Source organism: Arachis ipaensis, chromosome B06 (assembly GCF_000816755.2).
Source record: "Arachis ipaensis cultivar K30076 chromosome B06, Araip1.1, whole genome shotgun sequence".
Lineage (NCBI taxonomy): Eukaryota > Viridiplantae > Streptophyta > Magnoliopsida > Fabales > Fabaceae > Arachis > Arachis ipaensis.
This window is the reverse complement of record NC_029790.2, coordinates 24,888,660-24,905,068: the sequence shown is the minus strand read 5'-3', so window position 1 is coordinate 24,905,068 and position 16,409 is coordinate 24,888,660. Positions and strand designations below refer to the sequence as shown.

The window sequence follows — 16,409 nt, the reverse complement described above, 5'->3', positions numbered from 1 at the left end:
ACATAGGAAAATTTTTACGTGTTACAATCGCTTTACTGATATATTGGTATGACAAGTACTGTTAGATAGCCAATTAAAAAGTTGTTGTGTATAATATTGTGTAAAGACAAAACAGATCATGAAATAACACTCAATGGACGGCTAAAGGTAATCCTCAAAAAAAGCTTATTTAATGAGGTAGCTGAATTAGAATTAGCTGGTGGTGGCTCTTGGCTAATGGGCTTTATTCGTATGGCCGTTTTTTTTTTTTTTTGAACTAACTTACTTCCTTTAATTAATGGTTGAGAATTTTTAGCCCAAACTGTATGATGGGTTTGAAAAAGAAAAAACATGTGAAATAAAAAAGTTATAACTAATCAGATTTATAATTAACCTAAAAAAAAAGTAATCAGATTTGTACTGTATTGGGTATAAGATATTTTCCACCGTTATGGAGGATTGGAAGGTTAGGAAAGTGTGAGGAAGAAGAAGGTGTAATTTTGGTGCCCCTGGGATGTTCGTTAAAGGAACGCAATGTTGAGAAGCATCATACTTTGCTGAGTTCTTGCATCTTCCCAACGAAAAGAGCCGATTTGAAGATATTCCAGCAGTTGACTCCTCTCCCCGGCGACCTTCTCTCCCGTGGCTCACTCCTTGCATTGTCGTCTCCCTCCACTATTGAAGCAGCAAGGTTCGCATCTGGTAGGGTCTTGGATTCATTCAAGGAGTGTCGTAGGCTTATGTGCATCGGGATTGGGGAGGCAAGTTCCACTAGGAGGGAGTGTAGTTGCTGTTAGTGTTTTCTTTTTAAATCGTATTTGTCTTTTGGGTGTGATTCCGGGTCGGGTCGGTCTTCGGCGACCCTGCCGAATGCCTTAATAAAAAAAACTATGTTTTTCAAAGAATATGATTGTTGGAGCAATAGTAGATGAGCTTACAAAGAGGAGGGAGGGGGTTTACCGACGTGGTGGCTTTTGGGGTTTTCCATTTCTATGTTTGTGTCCTTTGAATGGGTTCATCGAGTGGATGTAGTCAGGTATTAAACGGTTCCTGGCGTGGTGGGTGCAGTGCTGGGCAGACGAAGTTGGTGGGATAAATACTCAGTGCCACTAAGTGCGTTGCATTTAAAGCAATAGGTGAGTTTCACTTTAAAATCTGTAAAGTAAATGTTGTTAGCCTGGTGAAATGAGAGAAAAAGTGAACGACACATTAAGTATACCCAATTGTGCTAATTGTTGTAATGATTTCAATTTATTCAGAGAGGATGGGGTCCTGCAACGGTGTTGTAGAGGGAACGTGCCAATGGAATGTGAGGAGCAGGGATGATTGGGTTCAACACAGCGGTGTATGTTTAGATGAGCAGGTACGTTCTTATTAGTGTTTGAAAGTACGCTTTAATCTCTGAACGTGACATGGTTGGTGATATATGCTGTGGTTTAAATGTTAGCCTTGAAGGAAAAAATGGGTCAACAACTTTGTAGTCAGATTTATAGGAGTGTTCACGGAAGGAAAAATTAGTAAAAATATGCCTTTTAACATAATGTGTTGTTATAGTTATCAATTTAGATGGTAATACTAGTTCTGATGATGCAGCAGTTGTGTGAGATGCATTTGTTGAAAATTTGATGTGTATAGTAAATCAAGGTTGGGAGCAGTGTTGTTAATGAATCGAATCAGTTGTTATTGGCAGGTTTAACATTAAATTTTGACGTGTTTGTAACATTTGGTGAATGTGGTTAGTCTTTTCAGGTGTTGTGAACCATACGAGTGCAATGAATTTAATCTTTTGTGATATGCGTTGTTTTTTATTTGGCTTGAATAAAGGGTATTCATGGTTCAGTTTTTTCATAAACGGGACTGAAATTGCGTAAACCATGTTGAATGGTTTAGAAACTGAACTAAACTGCTTTTTCACATAGGAATTGGTTTTAAATCAGTTTATCATGTAGTGCATAATTTAAACTAGTTCATAAAAATAAAACATGTCTTAACTTATTAAAGTAGTATAAACTGGTTTATATGCTACACCTAATTTTTAACATACCCGAAATTAATTTTAACCTTTTTTCCATTTTTTCGTCCACCTCTCTGTCGCCCATTTTGTTGTTGTCCACCTCTGTCCTCCCTCTACCCCTCTTTTGACCTTTCTTCTTTGTCTCTCTATCATCATTTATGTTTTCTTTAATACAAGTTAAATAAGTTCTTTCAGTGTAATAATTCAATAATAGATTTTAACTCCACAATTTTAAATGTTGCTAGCTAATTAGTAATAGAAAATAATAAATTTAGTTACCGACAAGTATGTCTCAATGTATATGAACTACTAAAAAGATAAACAAAAATTGAAAGCCAGTCTAAATTTTTATTCTTAAATCTTTTGATGAAGCATATTATATATAAAGAGTCGGTATTTTAGAAAGATTTAATGAGTATTCATTAATTACAAAGATTCAATGAGTACTCATTAATTAGATCTTTTAACTAGTATTTGTTAATGAGTACTTATAAATTTAAAAGATTTACTGTAATTTTCTTTTATCCTTTAGCAGTTTATATATATTGAGGAACCTAATAGGTAATTTTCTTTTAACATAATGTGTTGTTATAGTTGTCAATTTAGATGATAATCTTAGTTCCTAATGATGCAGCAGCTGTGTGAGATGCATTTATTGAAAATTGTATTGAAAATTTTATGTGTAAAGTAAATCAGAGTTGGGAGTAGTGTTGCTAATGAGTCGAAGCAACTGTTATTGGCGGGTTTAACATTAAATTTTGGCTTCAAGTGTTTCTAACGTTTGGTGAATTTGGTTAGTCTTTTATGGTGTTGTGAACCATAGCAATGCAATGAATTTAATCTTTTGTGATTTGCGTTGTTTTTTATTTGGCTTGAATAAGGGGTGTTCATAGTTTTTTTTTTTCATAAACTGATGCACATACCATGTTAAAAGGTTTAGAAATTGAACTAAACTGCTTGTTGACATAGAAATTGATTTTAAATCAGTTTATCATGTAGTGCAACAATTTAAACTAGTTCATAAAACTAAAACTATTAAAGTAGTCTAAAGTGGTTTATTTGCTACAACTAATTTTTAATATATCCAAAATTAATTCTAGACTTTCTCCCATTTCTGGTCCACCTCTCTGTCGCTCCCTTTCTCTCTCTCCACCTTTTTCTTGACCTCTCTTCTTTATCTTTTCTATCATCATTTATGTTTTCTTGAATATAAGTTAAATAAGGTTTTTTAGTCGAATAATTCTATAATAAATTTTAACTCCACACTTTTAAATGTTGCTAGGTAATTAATAATAAAAAATAATAAAGAGTACTCATTAATTAAATCTTTTAACTAATATCATTAATGAGTATCCATAAATTAAAAAGATTTATTGAAATTTTCTTTTATCCTTTAGTAGTTTACGTATATTGAGGAATACTAAAAGGTCAGGATAATTATTATTGTTTGTCCTTAATTAGCTAGCAATATTTAAACATGCAGACTTAAAAAATATTATTGGATTATAAGATCAGAAGAATTTTTGTAACTTATATTTTTTTATGATTATAAGTCCCATTCTATTGAACACCCAATGTTTCAGGCTAAGTCAAATTAGAAAAATTCGATTAATGGAATTTGCTGAACGTTATAGAAATGGAATGAATTAGCAATGATCTATTTTGGCTTATCAAAGCCGTAAAACGAAGCAACTAGCTTCGAATTATGTCACCGTACACTTTATTAGTAAATCGAATTAAGTTACTTATATTTATCAATGCATCATAGAATGGCTGTAAATCAAATTTGTTTGCTTCAATTTACATAATTATAAACCAAAACGAGACAGGCATGTAAGCTTTTTATATGTAGAACATTGATGTAATATTAGAAGCAGTTTATGCTATTCGTGTGAATTATCCTTACATATATATTAAAATCTATTATGACCTGAGACATGAAATTAAAGCACAGACTATGGCACCTGTATATCACGTCATAATCATTTTACGCTACCAACAATCGGAAAAATGCTTAGTTTTTATATTACTATAGTGAAATTAGATACCAGTTTTGTTGGGTTTAAACCGAATTAGACCATAAAAACTAGTTTTCAACAAACTGGTTTTTATTCAAAAAGTGTAGTTTCAGTTTACTGATTTTGTTTAAAAATTCTGGTTTATTTAAAGCAGTTTTTGTTCAGTTTTGCTAAACTAATTTTCTTGACCACCCCTAGCCCCGATGATGAATAATGGATTTCATTAATTATACAGGAAGCATTATATGACATGGGAATTGAAGCGGAGGAATACTTTGGTGACTATGAAAGTAAGGATGATGGGTTCGATTCGGATGAAGGAGTGTGGCCAGATGATGTCCTTCGAATGGAATTTAACACTCTAGATGAAGCCAGATCCTTTTATAATAACTATAGCCGATTAAAGGGGTTTTCTACAAGGCAAGGGAGGAAGGTAACAAATAGTGCAGGGGATATTGTGCGATACACATTTGTGTGCAATAGGCAAGGGTATCGAGAGAAGAAATGGTTAGAGATGGCTAATCGAAACGGGAGCACAAGACTGTGACTCGTTGTGGTTGCCTTGCCGAGATGAGGATAAAGAGAAAAGATGGGAGTGGCAAATGGTACGTGTCTCAGTTTGTGGATGATCATAATCATGAACTCGCATCTGGCAAGTTCGTCGATTACTTGAGGTCGCACAGGCGGATATCTGAAGTAGAGATTGCACAAATGACTAGCTTGAGGGAGGTTGGTATCATTATTCCTAAAATATATGAATCCTTCGTGGCACAGGCTGTGTAAGGTCCCACATCGGTTGGGGAGGAGAACGAAGCATGCCTTATAAGGGTGTGGATACCTCTCCCTAGCATGATGCGTTTTGACGAGTGAGTGTGGGGGGCTTCGGCTAGCATCCCTATCGTCAAAGATAAAACCGTGAGGCCTTGTGTGCCAAAGCGGACAATATCGTGCTATCGGGTGGTCTGGGCTGTTACAGATAGTATCAGAGCCAGAACCCGGATCGATGTGCCAGCGAGGGCGTTGGACTCCCTTAGGGGGGTGGATTGCAAGGTCCCACATCGGTTGGGGAGGAGAACGAAGCATGCCTTATAAGGGTGTGGATACCTCTCCCTAGCATGACGCGTTTTGACGAGTGAGTGTGGGGGGCTTCGGCTAGCATCCCTATCGTCAAAGATAAAACCGTGAGGCCTTGTGTGCCAAAGCGGATAATATCGTGCTAGCGGGTGGTCTAGGCTGTTACAGATGGTATCAGAGTCAGAACCCGGATCGATGTGCCAGCGAGGGCGTTGGATTCCCTTAGGGGGTGGATTGTAAGGTCCCACATCGGTTGGAGAGGAGAACGAAGCATGCCTTATAAGGGTGTGGATACCTCTCCCTAGCATGACGCGTTTTGACGAGTGAGTGTGGGGGGCTTCGGCTAGCATCCCTATCGTCAAAGACAAAACCGTGAGGCCTTGTGTGCCAAAGCGGACAATATCGTGCTAGCGGGTGGTCTGGGCTGTTACAGATGGTATCAGAGCCAGAACCCAGATCGATGTGCCAGCGAGGGCGCTGGACTCCCTTAGGGGGTGGATTGTAAGGTCCCACATCGGTTGGGGAGGAGAACGAAGCATGCCTTATAAGGGTGTGGATACCTCTCCCTAGCGTGACGCATTTTGACGAGTGAGTATTGGGAGGCTTCGGCTAGCATCCCTATCGTCAAAGACAAAACCGTGAGGCCTTGTGTGCCAAAGCGGACAATATCGTGCTAGCGGATGGTCTGGGCTGTTACAGAAATGTAATACCCGGTCTAATCGAAATTAATTAAATAATAAGTTAAATAGGAGCGAAAATGGTTGGAAGATTTGGCAATTGGAATTTGATAATTTAAATATGATATTTGGATTCAGTGAATTTTTCCGAGTCAGAAAACATAGTTTTCTGCGTAAAAGCGCGCAGTGAAATTTTGACCGGCAGTACCGGTTGAGATCTGTCTGGTACTACAGCTGAGGAAATTGATTATGAGTAAATAAGATTAAGAAATGGAGAATTATAATTAGGGAAGGTAGAAATATTTAAAGTGCGATTTAGAGCGCTAATCTTAAAGGTTTTGGCCCAAAATTGGGCCAACGGACAAAAATAAGTGAACCGGGCCTAAGTGGGCACAAGACCCAACATATATAAACATTAGTTATGAGCATTTCAGCTCATTTTACCCTAAAAGGAAGGGTTGGGGCGCTGATTTGGAAAGAGAGAAGAGAAGAGAGAAAACCTAACTCTCTTTGATCTTTAAACCACCATAACTTGAGCTACGGAGCTCCGATTGACGAGCCATTTTCGGCCACGCGTCGCTCTTCTCATACTCTACAATTCTATCTAAGTTTTGTGGTGAGTATTCCATTCATCTCTGCCTAGTTTTCGAATTTCCCTACTGTTACACGTTTTTGGGTAGTTAGTGTTGAAATCTTGTAATTTTGGGTGTTTAGGGATACTCCAACATGTGTTCTAAGCGGGTTCTATCCCTACTTCATATGGGCTGAGGTAAGAAGTGCTCAAACCCTTGTGATTTGTCATTTTTATGAGCCGCCACGTGATAGTGAGTATGATATTGATTATGTATAATGATAGTTGATTAGAAATAGTATTGTTGGAAATTGGGATGAGGAAGGATGTATGACATGTTAATGTGTTTGTAATTTAGCCATTTGTTTGAAATGGGTAAAAAAAATGGTTATATGGTGGTTTTGTAAATTGTGGAAAGGTGTTAATGTATGAGTTGAGGAGGCTTGATGTTGATTTTGGTATATTTTGATTGATTTCAAAAAGGGAAGAAATTGGCATGTTTTGGTTGATTTTGAAAAGAGTTGAAAATGGCTTGTTTTGAAAATGGCACTTTGTGGTTTTGTGTGAAAACATGGTTTTTGGGCATACTTAGACGGGACATAACTTGGACTGTGGATTTCCGTTTTGTGCCAAACTTGTTTAAAAGTGGAACTGGATCCGGGATGTCCATGCCGTTCGAAGAACGGGCGAAAAACGATTTAAAATGAGGAAGTTATGTCCGCCGGAAGATTGGGGGTTGAATCTGTGAATTCTGCAGCTTTTAACTTAGAAAATTTTTAGCAAAATGACCCTCCGCGCGTAGGCGCACTTGGCGCGTACGCGCCATTCTTCAAGAAGGCACCATCCACGCGTGCGCATGATGTGCGCGGACGCGTCGATGCGCTGCACCAATTGCCCAGCCATTTTCCCGAGAGTTGTGCCAGAGTTGTGCCAGTTTTGTGCCTGGGCGCAAGTGCACCCACGCGTACGCGTGGCTGACGCGTACGCGTGGCTGACGCGTACGCGTCGTTTGGCAAATTTTCAATCCACGCGTCCGCGTGCATGACTCATACCGTCGATGAGTTTTGTGGCCATCTACGCGTGCGCGTGGAGTACGCGTACGCGTGACCCTGTTTTCATGCCAAAGTTGATTTTTGAGTTTTAAAAGCTAAATCTCATACTTCTAAGCCTCCGATCTCACCCCTTATGTATTAAATTATTATAATAAGCCTAGCAATGAGAAAGGAGCTAGGGGATGTGGTAACTTGCGAGTGAAGTAAGGGAAAAAGTTATGATCAATGATGATCAAAGATGATTATATGAGATATGGGGGATGACGGTGGAAGTACTGTGTATGCCATGAGACGAAGGGCTATACTTATTGATAAATGGCCGGTTCTTGATTGAACCATGAGCCGGATGGCTGAGTTATTGCCGGGTTACGGCAAAGCCATTATTATTTATGGCTGAGTATAAATGCATATATGATTAATGAATGAATGTGTTAAATGGATAATAATGAAAGATGTTGAAATGTGATGTGTGACCCCAGGTAGTAGGCAGTGGCGTTGTCCACTTGCTCCGGGTATGAGACGGGAAAGGATGTTTATGATAAATGAGTTTAATTATGGAGTTTTGAATAAATGTGTATTTATGATACCTGGGTAGTAGTAAGGGTTGTGGTTCGTCCCACTTGCTCCAGGTCAGAGATTGTGATGCCTGGGTAGTAGCGGCAGTAGTGGTGGATCCACTCGCTTCTGTAATAGCCCAGACCACCTGCTAGCACGATATTGTCCGCTTTGGCACACAAGGCCTCACGGTTTTGTCTTTGACGATAGGGATGCTAGCCGAAGCCCCCTACACTCACTCGTCAAAACGCGTCATGCTAGGGAGAGGTATCCACACCCTTATAAGGCATGCTTCGTTCTCCTCCCAAACCGATGTGGGACCTTACAATCCACCCCCCTAAGGGAGTCCAGCGCCCTCGCTGGCACATCGATCCGGGTTCTGGCTCTGATACCATCTGTAACAGTCCAGACCACCCGCTAGCACGATATTGTCCGCTTTGGCACACAAGGCCTCACGATTTTGTCTTTGACGATAGGGATGCTAGCCGAAGCCTCCCACACTCACTCGTCAAAACGCGTCATGCTAGGGAGAGGTATCCACACCCTTATAAGGCATGCTTCGTTCTCCTCCCCAACCGATGTGGGACCTTACAATCCACCCCCCCTAAGGGAGTCCAGCGCCCTCGCTGGCACATCGATCCGGGTTCTGGCTCTGATACCATCTGTAACAGCTCAGACCACCCGCTAGCACGATATTGTCCGCTTTGGCACACAATGCCTCACGGTTTTGTCTTTGACGATAGGGATGCTAGCCGAAGCCCCCCCACACTCACTTGTCAAAACGCGTCATGCTAGGGAGAGGTATCCACACCCTTATAAGGCATGCTTCGTTCTCCTCCCCAACCGATGTGGGACCTTACAGGCTGGGGGTTTTAACCTTGTGACGTTCACGAAGCAAGACATGTATAATGAGGTAAGGCGACAAAGAGGAATGCAAAATGGAGATGTAAGCGCTGCAATTCGATACTTGGAATGTGTTTCCCGTGTAGACAACAGAATGTTTTGGAGGTACAAGATTGGGTCGGAAAACAATCTTTGTGACCTATTTTGGAGTGACGGGCGCAGTTAGTTTGACTATGCAATATTCGCAGATGTTCTTGCCTTCGATGCTACTTACGGTCGAAACAAGTACAATTTGCCTATTGTTGTGTTCTCGGGAGTTAACCACCACAACCAAACATGTGTCTTCGAATGTGCAATGGTCTCGTGCAAAACGCAAGAGTCCTACATTTGGGTTCTGCAGTAGTTTTTGGAATGCATGGAAGGAAAGGCCCTTATGGCAGTCATCACATATGAAGATACCTCGATGCGAAATGCTATACGTCATGTATTTCCTGAAACCCATCACAGGCTATGTGCTTGGCATTTACTTCCTAATGCAACCTCCAATATATGTGACTCATGATTCATCCAGCTATTTAGACACTGCATGCTTGCAGACATGGAGGTTGACGAGTTCGAGGTGCAATGGGAGGCGATGCTGGATGAGTGTAGGGTTTGTGAAGTCGAATGGGTAAAGGATTTGTACCGCAAAAACTGCATGGGCGACAGCATACATCAGAGGCCAATTTTTCACAGGCATAAGGACAACGTCCCGTTGTGAATCTCTACATGCCAAGTTCGGCAGGTTTGTGGAGAGTAGATATGGGGTCCTTGAATTTGTCACAAACTTCCAAAGATGCATTGATTTCTTGCGAGACAATGAGGACGAGCTTGAGTTTCGTTCATGGTATGGAACTCCAGTCTTGCAAACTGAGTTTGTTGAGCTTGAGAAGGACAGGTGGACAAAGTACACACGGGAGATGTTTTGGAGATTTTGTGAAGCTCTTAAAAGGTGCGTTCGAATTCACATATGTAAATGCAATGAAAATGCTGAGGGTGAAGTATATGTTGTTCAAAAATATCGCAGGCCGAAAAAGAAGTGGGAGGTTTCGAGGCAAAATGTTGGTAATAAATTCAGCTGCACCTGCCTGAGAATAGAATCATTCGAACTGCCCTGTGTCCACATACTAGTTGTGTTGGTGCGCTTGGATTATACTATCATTCCCACTACGCTTGTGCTCCACAGATGGTCGAAGACAGCAAAGTTGCACTATGGCTTAAATTGCACTGGAAATGAAACACATGAGCAAACAACAACATATAGGTCCCGGCTGGAAGCTTTTGCTCAGCTATGCACATGACTAGGCTAGGTCGCATGCATGAGCGATAAGGACTTCAAGTACTACTCACATAAGGTACTAACTAACACAATATGCCTGGAAATTAAGAATGGCCTTAGGCCCCCGGAACACATTGGAGTAACGGCAGAGGAACAACGAGTGAAGGACCCCATCAGCGTGAGGACAAAGGGTACCAATCGACTCAGCCAGGCATCCGCATCGACCGGGAAAAAATGGCGCAAGTGTAGCAACTGTGGCCGACTCAGTCATCGAAGGACCCGTTGTCCAAATCGAGCAGGTTAGGAGGGTGGCCATCCGTGTCTGGGCGTGAATAAGAGAGTTTGAGGCACACAGTTAAAGATGATCAGGTTTTTGTTTCTTTTCTGCTGCATGGGCCCGTTCTTTGATGTAGCATATTACATTTAATTCCATGAATACTTGGTCTATGTCCTCGGTTAAAAGGTGACTATATTTTTTTCATGCAGGTGGTGTAAGAAGAGGCTGCTTCCAACAACCCGGAGGCTGTGTCACTTGGTGACCTTTGATATGCTCCGGAGTGGCACATGTTCATTTTAGTGGCACTAGTATATTAGGGGAAATGTTGTCGCTTCTTGCGGCTCCAGTAACCGTTGACTAGTTGTAGTAAGTTTGTTTTATAGCACTTGATGTTTAAAATTAAAACCTTTAAATATGGGTGTTGCTCATTTGCATATTACTAGTGCATATAGTTAAGTATCTGTGAATTCGGTCACAAACATTTCAGATCCGTGAAGTTGGCATTTATTTACTTTTATTCTTTACATTTTACACGTTACATGATGTTTTGCTTGTCAGCACATTTTTTATGAGTTAGATCTGAAACTAAAGAAGTATCTCAGAGGACTAGCTGCTTCTTTTATGGTATATAGTATTATCATGGTAGCTAGATTCGATACGTTGGCAGCCAGTGATATTAACTCTTAATCTTAATTTGTAGTATTTGAATGATAGGCAGCACAAGCTTCAAGTATCTCTTAGAGAAGAATTATATGGCAAAGCTGTGCAAGCTGCTGCGAAGGCAAAAAAGGTAACTTGTTTTCCATGTGTCCTTGACGTTGAACAATGAAACTAAATTAATTATCTTATTTGTGAACATTAGATGGTAATTGCCAGTATTGTCCCATAATCCAAGGTTAACTGTACCAGCAACAACCACAACATTTTCACTAAAGTTGTCAAAGACTGTAAGCACATGGTCCTGTTGTTTGTAAGAGATTTGAAGAACTACACATTCTTGAAACAATTAGTTAAATAAAATATCAGATGATGTCATGACCTATGCTGTTTTCATGACATACCATGGGGAATGTGTTGCTGGTGCAAGCGATTAAGATACATGTCTTTTGCACGCTTAATGAACCTTGCTATGTTTGTTCTTTTTCATTTACCTTACTCATTTTCTTCACTGAAACAAAGCTATTCTTCAAAATATCATTTTGTTGAGCCATTATTTACAGGCTTCTATGTGTCTTGGAAAATTTGAGCAATAGAGATATGAGGAGGTGGAGAAGGCGAATAGGGTGAATTCTGAATTTTCAATAGAAGTGGAGGGTGAGAGAATAGCAGTATTTTTAGAATAAATAAATAAAGGCAAGAAGTAGTTTCGCAGGCACCAACTTCATAGTGAATAGTTCTGCGTGTAATTATTTAAAATATAAACATTCATTGTGTGATGCTGTTACAGATCTTTATCATTTGTTATTGCATAAGGGGGGAAAGGAATTATTAATTTGATGGTTTAGGATTATGTTCAAGGCATTATCATCTATGTATCACCAATCAAAAGGCGACCAATTTAACACCTTTTAATGTCTAATTTTGGAGGCAATGATTATAAATAAATACGTAATTTTTCTGTGGAGATCAGGGAGATCCACTTACAAATAAACATTCGTAGTTGTTTTCCTCTGGTGTTTCTAAAAGCGAGTTTGGTGCTGGCCCCGTATCTTCTGCTGCTGGTTTAAGCTTTAGTATCCTTTTTCATAGCAATGATAACTGATTAATTTCTCTGTAATGTGTATGTCCTCCTGAATGTTTGCATGTTTCTGATTTCTTATCTTTTCCATCTCTAATAATGATAACTGATTAAGGCTTGTGTTTTCTGTTTATTATTGTTATTTCTAGTTTAAAAAATTGTGCAAGTGGTGAAATCTTAGTGGAGGTAGATTCTTTTGGAGGTAATTCAAGAAAGCTAAGATAAAGTGCCATTGCTCTATGATTTATGAACTCATTAGGTATTAAACAGAAACTGTTGCAGGTTATATGCTACAAAACTTAAACTAGATTCCAACAACAATGTTGCCGATACTTGTTTATGATCACATTTCAGCAAGAACATTCATTACAAACACTTGTAGGTCGGCCTTTGTCATGCATCATCCATTTTTTCTCACGAGGTCCTGCAAGGAGGGCGGGTTGCTTCTTAGGACATTGGTATCGATGGTGTGTCTGACTTCCCTTGCTGCAAAACGATATTGGAGGGTGCGGATCAGCATAAATATTGAGAACTTTTATTCATTGCAATGTAATTTGGTGCCAAAACTTTAACTGTTAAATCAGAGTTAAAGATTGAGCTCCGAATATTTATAATGTTCTTACTTCAGAAAGATTGTTTCGTTTCGTATTCCAAATTCAAGCTACCAAAAAAATTTTCATTCAATTTTTTTAGATACAGCCTTCATTAGACTTACCACTCTAAACTTTATATGAAATTTCATGTTAATCATTACAGTACATAAACTGTTGCTCTAAATCTAAACTAAATTACTAAGTTAAGGTAATGCTGTCGAACAAATTAATAATTGTTTCATTTGTGATGATAATTGTGTAAGCAAATTTCCCATGATCAGATCAAATGATATTCTAATATTTGATTATCTAAACAAAGTCTTACAATTTTTTGCGCATTCCCTTACAGTTACTTTATTTCTGTCTGGGCACCAAATATAACATTATTTGAGTGAGTCACACAGTCTATTAATGTGAGCTCAAAAAATAAGGTCAAAATCTACTAAGCACTTTTAACTGAAATATCCATGCCTCCCCCATGGATCACACGAATGAAAGGAAAAATATAGCCACACAGGATGTATCAACCTAGATTGCAGTCCGGTTTGCATAAGTTATACATGAGCCAATATTACTATGAATGTAACATAAAGATAGGCATTACATCAACGTAGAGTTCATGACATCATGCTTAACTCAAAGACATACCTTATATAAACATAGTCATAATGACTATCATGCTTGATGCATCATTCTTAACTCAAACACATACCTTACATAAAAGTAGTCATAATGACACCCATCCCTGATACTGTAAATACCATCCTAAATTAGCAAGGACACCAAACATAAGTACTATAGTCAAAAGGATTTGGTCTTATCCACCGTGATTGCAAAAGGGTAATGTGTTGATATGGGTGCTCCTGCCATAGTGGAGGGACCACGCGTTTCCACACTTTACCATCCAATTAAGATCTATTAGAGTCCTAGGCTTTATACATAGTAAATCTTACTAAGCTATTTTACAAACCGTTATAACCGTTCGCAACACATGCACATACGAGACAGCCATGTTGCATGCATCCATGACCTTGGAATCTAGTCATGAGCGCGCATGAGGGTGCGCCACAGCTTCTCTGCCTCCTGATCCACAGCTTGCTTCTTCTGGTTCCAGTCAAACAAGATGATAATTGTTGCAGTTTTTATTCTCACCTTTCCGCTCATCATGACACCAAGCCTCCTAGGGTCAAGTAACCCGTCATTCAGCAGCCAATAAAGGCACCACACAGCATAATCGTTGCTAGTTGTCACAGAAATGACTTGTTAGAACCCTAAATTAGCAAACTAAATACTGGTTTGGCAATAATAGTTGCACATGACATAGACTATCACTAAATAAATCATTAAAGCACCTGTTTGGTAGGTTGGAAACTCCTTTGGGATAATTAGAGTCCCCAAGTTGTAGGATCAGGAGAGATCTCTATGAAACTGCTAAGATTCTGCTCTTGCATGAAAATTTGTGACAAAGTTATCATCTGCATGAAACATGTTACCACGGTTAGTTGCTTGGCAAAGTAGTTACATACCACACGGAAGTCACAAAGTCATTAGAAAACTATGAGAAAGGACAAGGAAATTACGATTGTACGCATGTTGCGCTCTCTACGTTCCATGGTTTCTTCAGTCTTGGTGATATCAAGAGCGTAAAGCTTGCCTTGTTTGACGTGGACTACCATAATATACCATGAATGACTGGGTTCACATATGGAAATAATAACCTGTCATGATCACAAAATAAGGTTTCCCCACATCTGCCTACCACCCTAACATTACAGAATCCGAATTTGAAAGCAAAGAACTTTAATTTATACCTTCTCTAGTTTAGTTGTGGCAGGCATCCAGCGACACAGGTATTTTTTAACTATCATATCGATGGGCCTCAGCTGAAGCACGTCAACAGCGAAGGGACTTGGGAAGAACCAAAAATGAATGGGAGATTCTCTTGATGCTCTTAGAGAAGCAAACAGGACAACAATGTTCACAATCTGCCATTTCCAATACGAGGAACCCATTAACCAACAACAACATGCTAGTCATCACCGACAAAGTACGTATATCAGCAGGTCGTTTATGTTTAGTTGGAGTCACTTACATCAGAGTGGGGAACAAATTTTGGGTTCAAAGAGTGGAACATGCCCCTGGTGACCTCCAACTCATAAAATTTGAAGATTACCTCCCTACGACAAAAAATGAAATTACTTAAGATATTCAGCACTGGTTTGGCTATATAGACTGGCAACCAGGAGACTAAGATAGTATCAAATTACGAAAGGACTTACTTAAGGTCTTCTGTCTTGCCGTAAACATACGCAACGATGTGGCACTCGTCGTAGGTTAGATCCATATCCGCAGTTGGGTCGAAAACCATCTTATAGCTCTGCAATCAACAGAAAAATTGCATAGTATGCATACCATACTTACACCTAAATTAATAAGGTTTGCACAGTTTTCCTTTGTTACCATGGGTATAAGAAAGATAGGGGAGTCAAGCCGTGAGATCAGTCAAGGACGCCTGACTGCGCTCCCACCCTGCCTTGGTAGAGCTATCCACTTTCCCGCCAACTCTGGTTGGATCTCGTTTGTATCATCAATAGTAGATATCGGCAGTTTGGGAGGGTCTGAGATAGGACCTGCTTGCTTCACCTTATGTATTTTGGGTGGAGGCATCGGTGTAGCTGAATGCGAGAATAACTCACACACGACACTTGTGCAGTTAAGTTGTTGAAAACCGAGGAGGTTATTAAAGGCCTGCAAGATCTGGGAACAAATTAGCTTAAATTAAATGTTAGAGGTGTCGTATCAAAAAGTTGGTGACACAACTGTAACACATGGAGAAATGTTGGGAGTTATATGTGTACACCTTATCAGTTGACCGTTGATCGGGCAGCGGCGCGTAGTGTTCCCGCCAAGGCTCAGCTTAGGTGTGCCAGCTTCCCAATGCATCATAGACCCAGTTTGCAGTCCCATCTGCTGCCCGCCAACAACTGGAGGTGGGGTAGATAGGTTCTCGTCGATGACAACGTCATCATCGTAACCAGGGGAGTTGGGAATTATGACATCGCACATGTACCCGGAATTGCTTTCTATAATACCCTTCCCTTTGTTTGCTGCATTGATTAGGTAGGTGTAGGTGTGGATCTTCTGATCCGTTTGACATCTTGTGGTGGTAGTGGTTCCTGTGTCTGGGCCGGGATGTCGTAACCCAGCACTGTGATAGTTTCCCGCAGATGTTGTCACGTTGGTAGTTCCTGTAGTAACAATCAAGGGGGTCACACCGCTTGAGTTCCGGACCTTGAGCAAACGCTGAAGTTCAACCAGGTTTGCTTCCAGAGTAACTAATCTAGCATCGATCCTCTACATACAAAAAGAAAAAACTAAAACTTTTCACAATGGGTTCCACGAATTATTAAAGCTACAAAGCCACAAAACAAGACATATTTAATTGAGATTGAGTATCTTCGCGAACGACAGACATACTTGATGAAGACTTTCATCGGTTGCATTTGATAAAAAAATTTGGTTATGCTTAAGAGGGGCCCTTCAAGGTCAAACTCCCACATCATGTACACTACATGTGTCGGACCCCAGTATTGACCAAAATATATGCTAACATTTATAACTTTTGTGCCACCCCATGTACACTTCATGCAGAATCACTGTTTATATTTTGTTTCACCAAAACCCCCTCGACTTTACTAAA

The 16,409-nt window shown here is 39.9% G+C and overlaps 2 protein-coding genes across 2 annotated transcripts; both read left to right on the top strand.

The window, feature by feature from the left end:
• On the top strand, nucleotides 662–4,573 carry LOC110263248. The gene is made up of 3 exons (XM_021104306.1): nucleotides 662–1,115; nucleotides 1,239–1,342; nucleotides 4,247–4,573. The coding sequence occupies exons 2-3, from the start codon at nucleotides 1,244–1,246 to the stop codon at nucleotides 4,556–4,558; spliced, it is 411 nt and encodes a 136-aa protein (XP_020959965.1). The 5' UTR covers nucleotides 662–1,115; nucleotides 1,239–1,243; the 3' UTR covers nucleotides 4,559–4,573.
• Nucleotides 4,582–10,123, top strand: LOC107646711 (protein FAR1-RELATED SEQUENCE 5-like). The gene is made up of 5 exons (XM_016350878.1): nucleotides 4,582–4,740; nucleotides 8,803–8,914; nucleotides 9,032–9,174; nucleotides 9,355–9,453; nucleotides 9,560–10,123. The coding sequence occupies exons 1-5, from the start codon at nucleotides 4,582–4,584 to the stop codon at nucleotides 10,121–10,123; spliced, it is 1,077 nt and encodes a 358-aa protein (XP_016206364.1).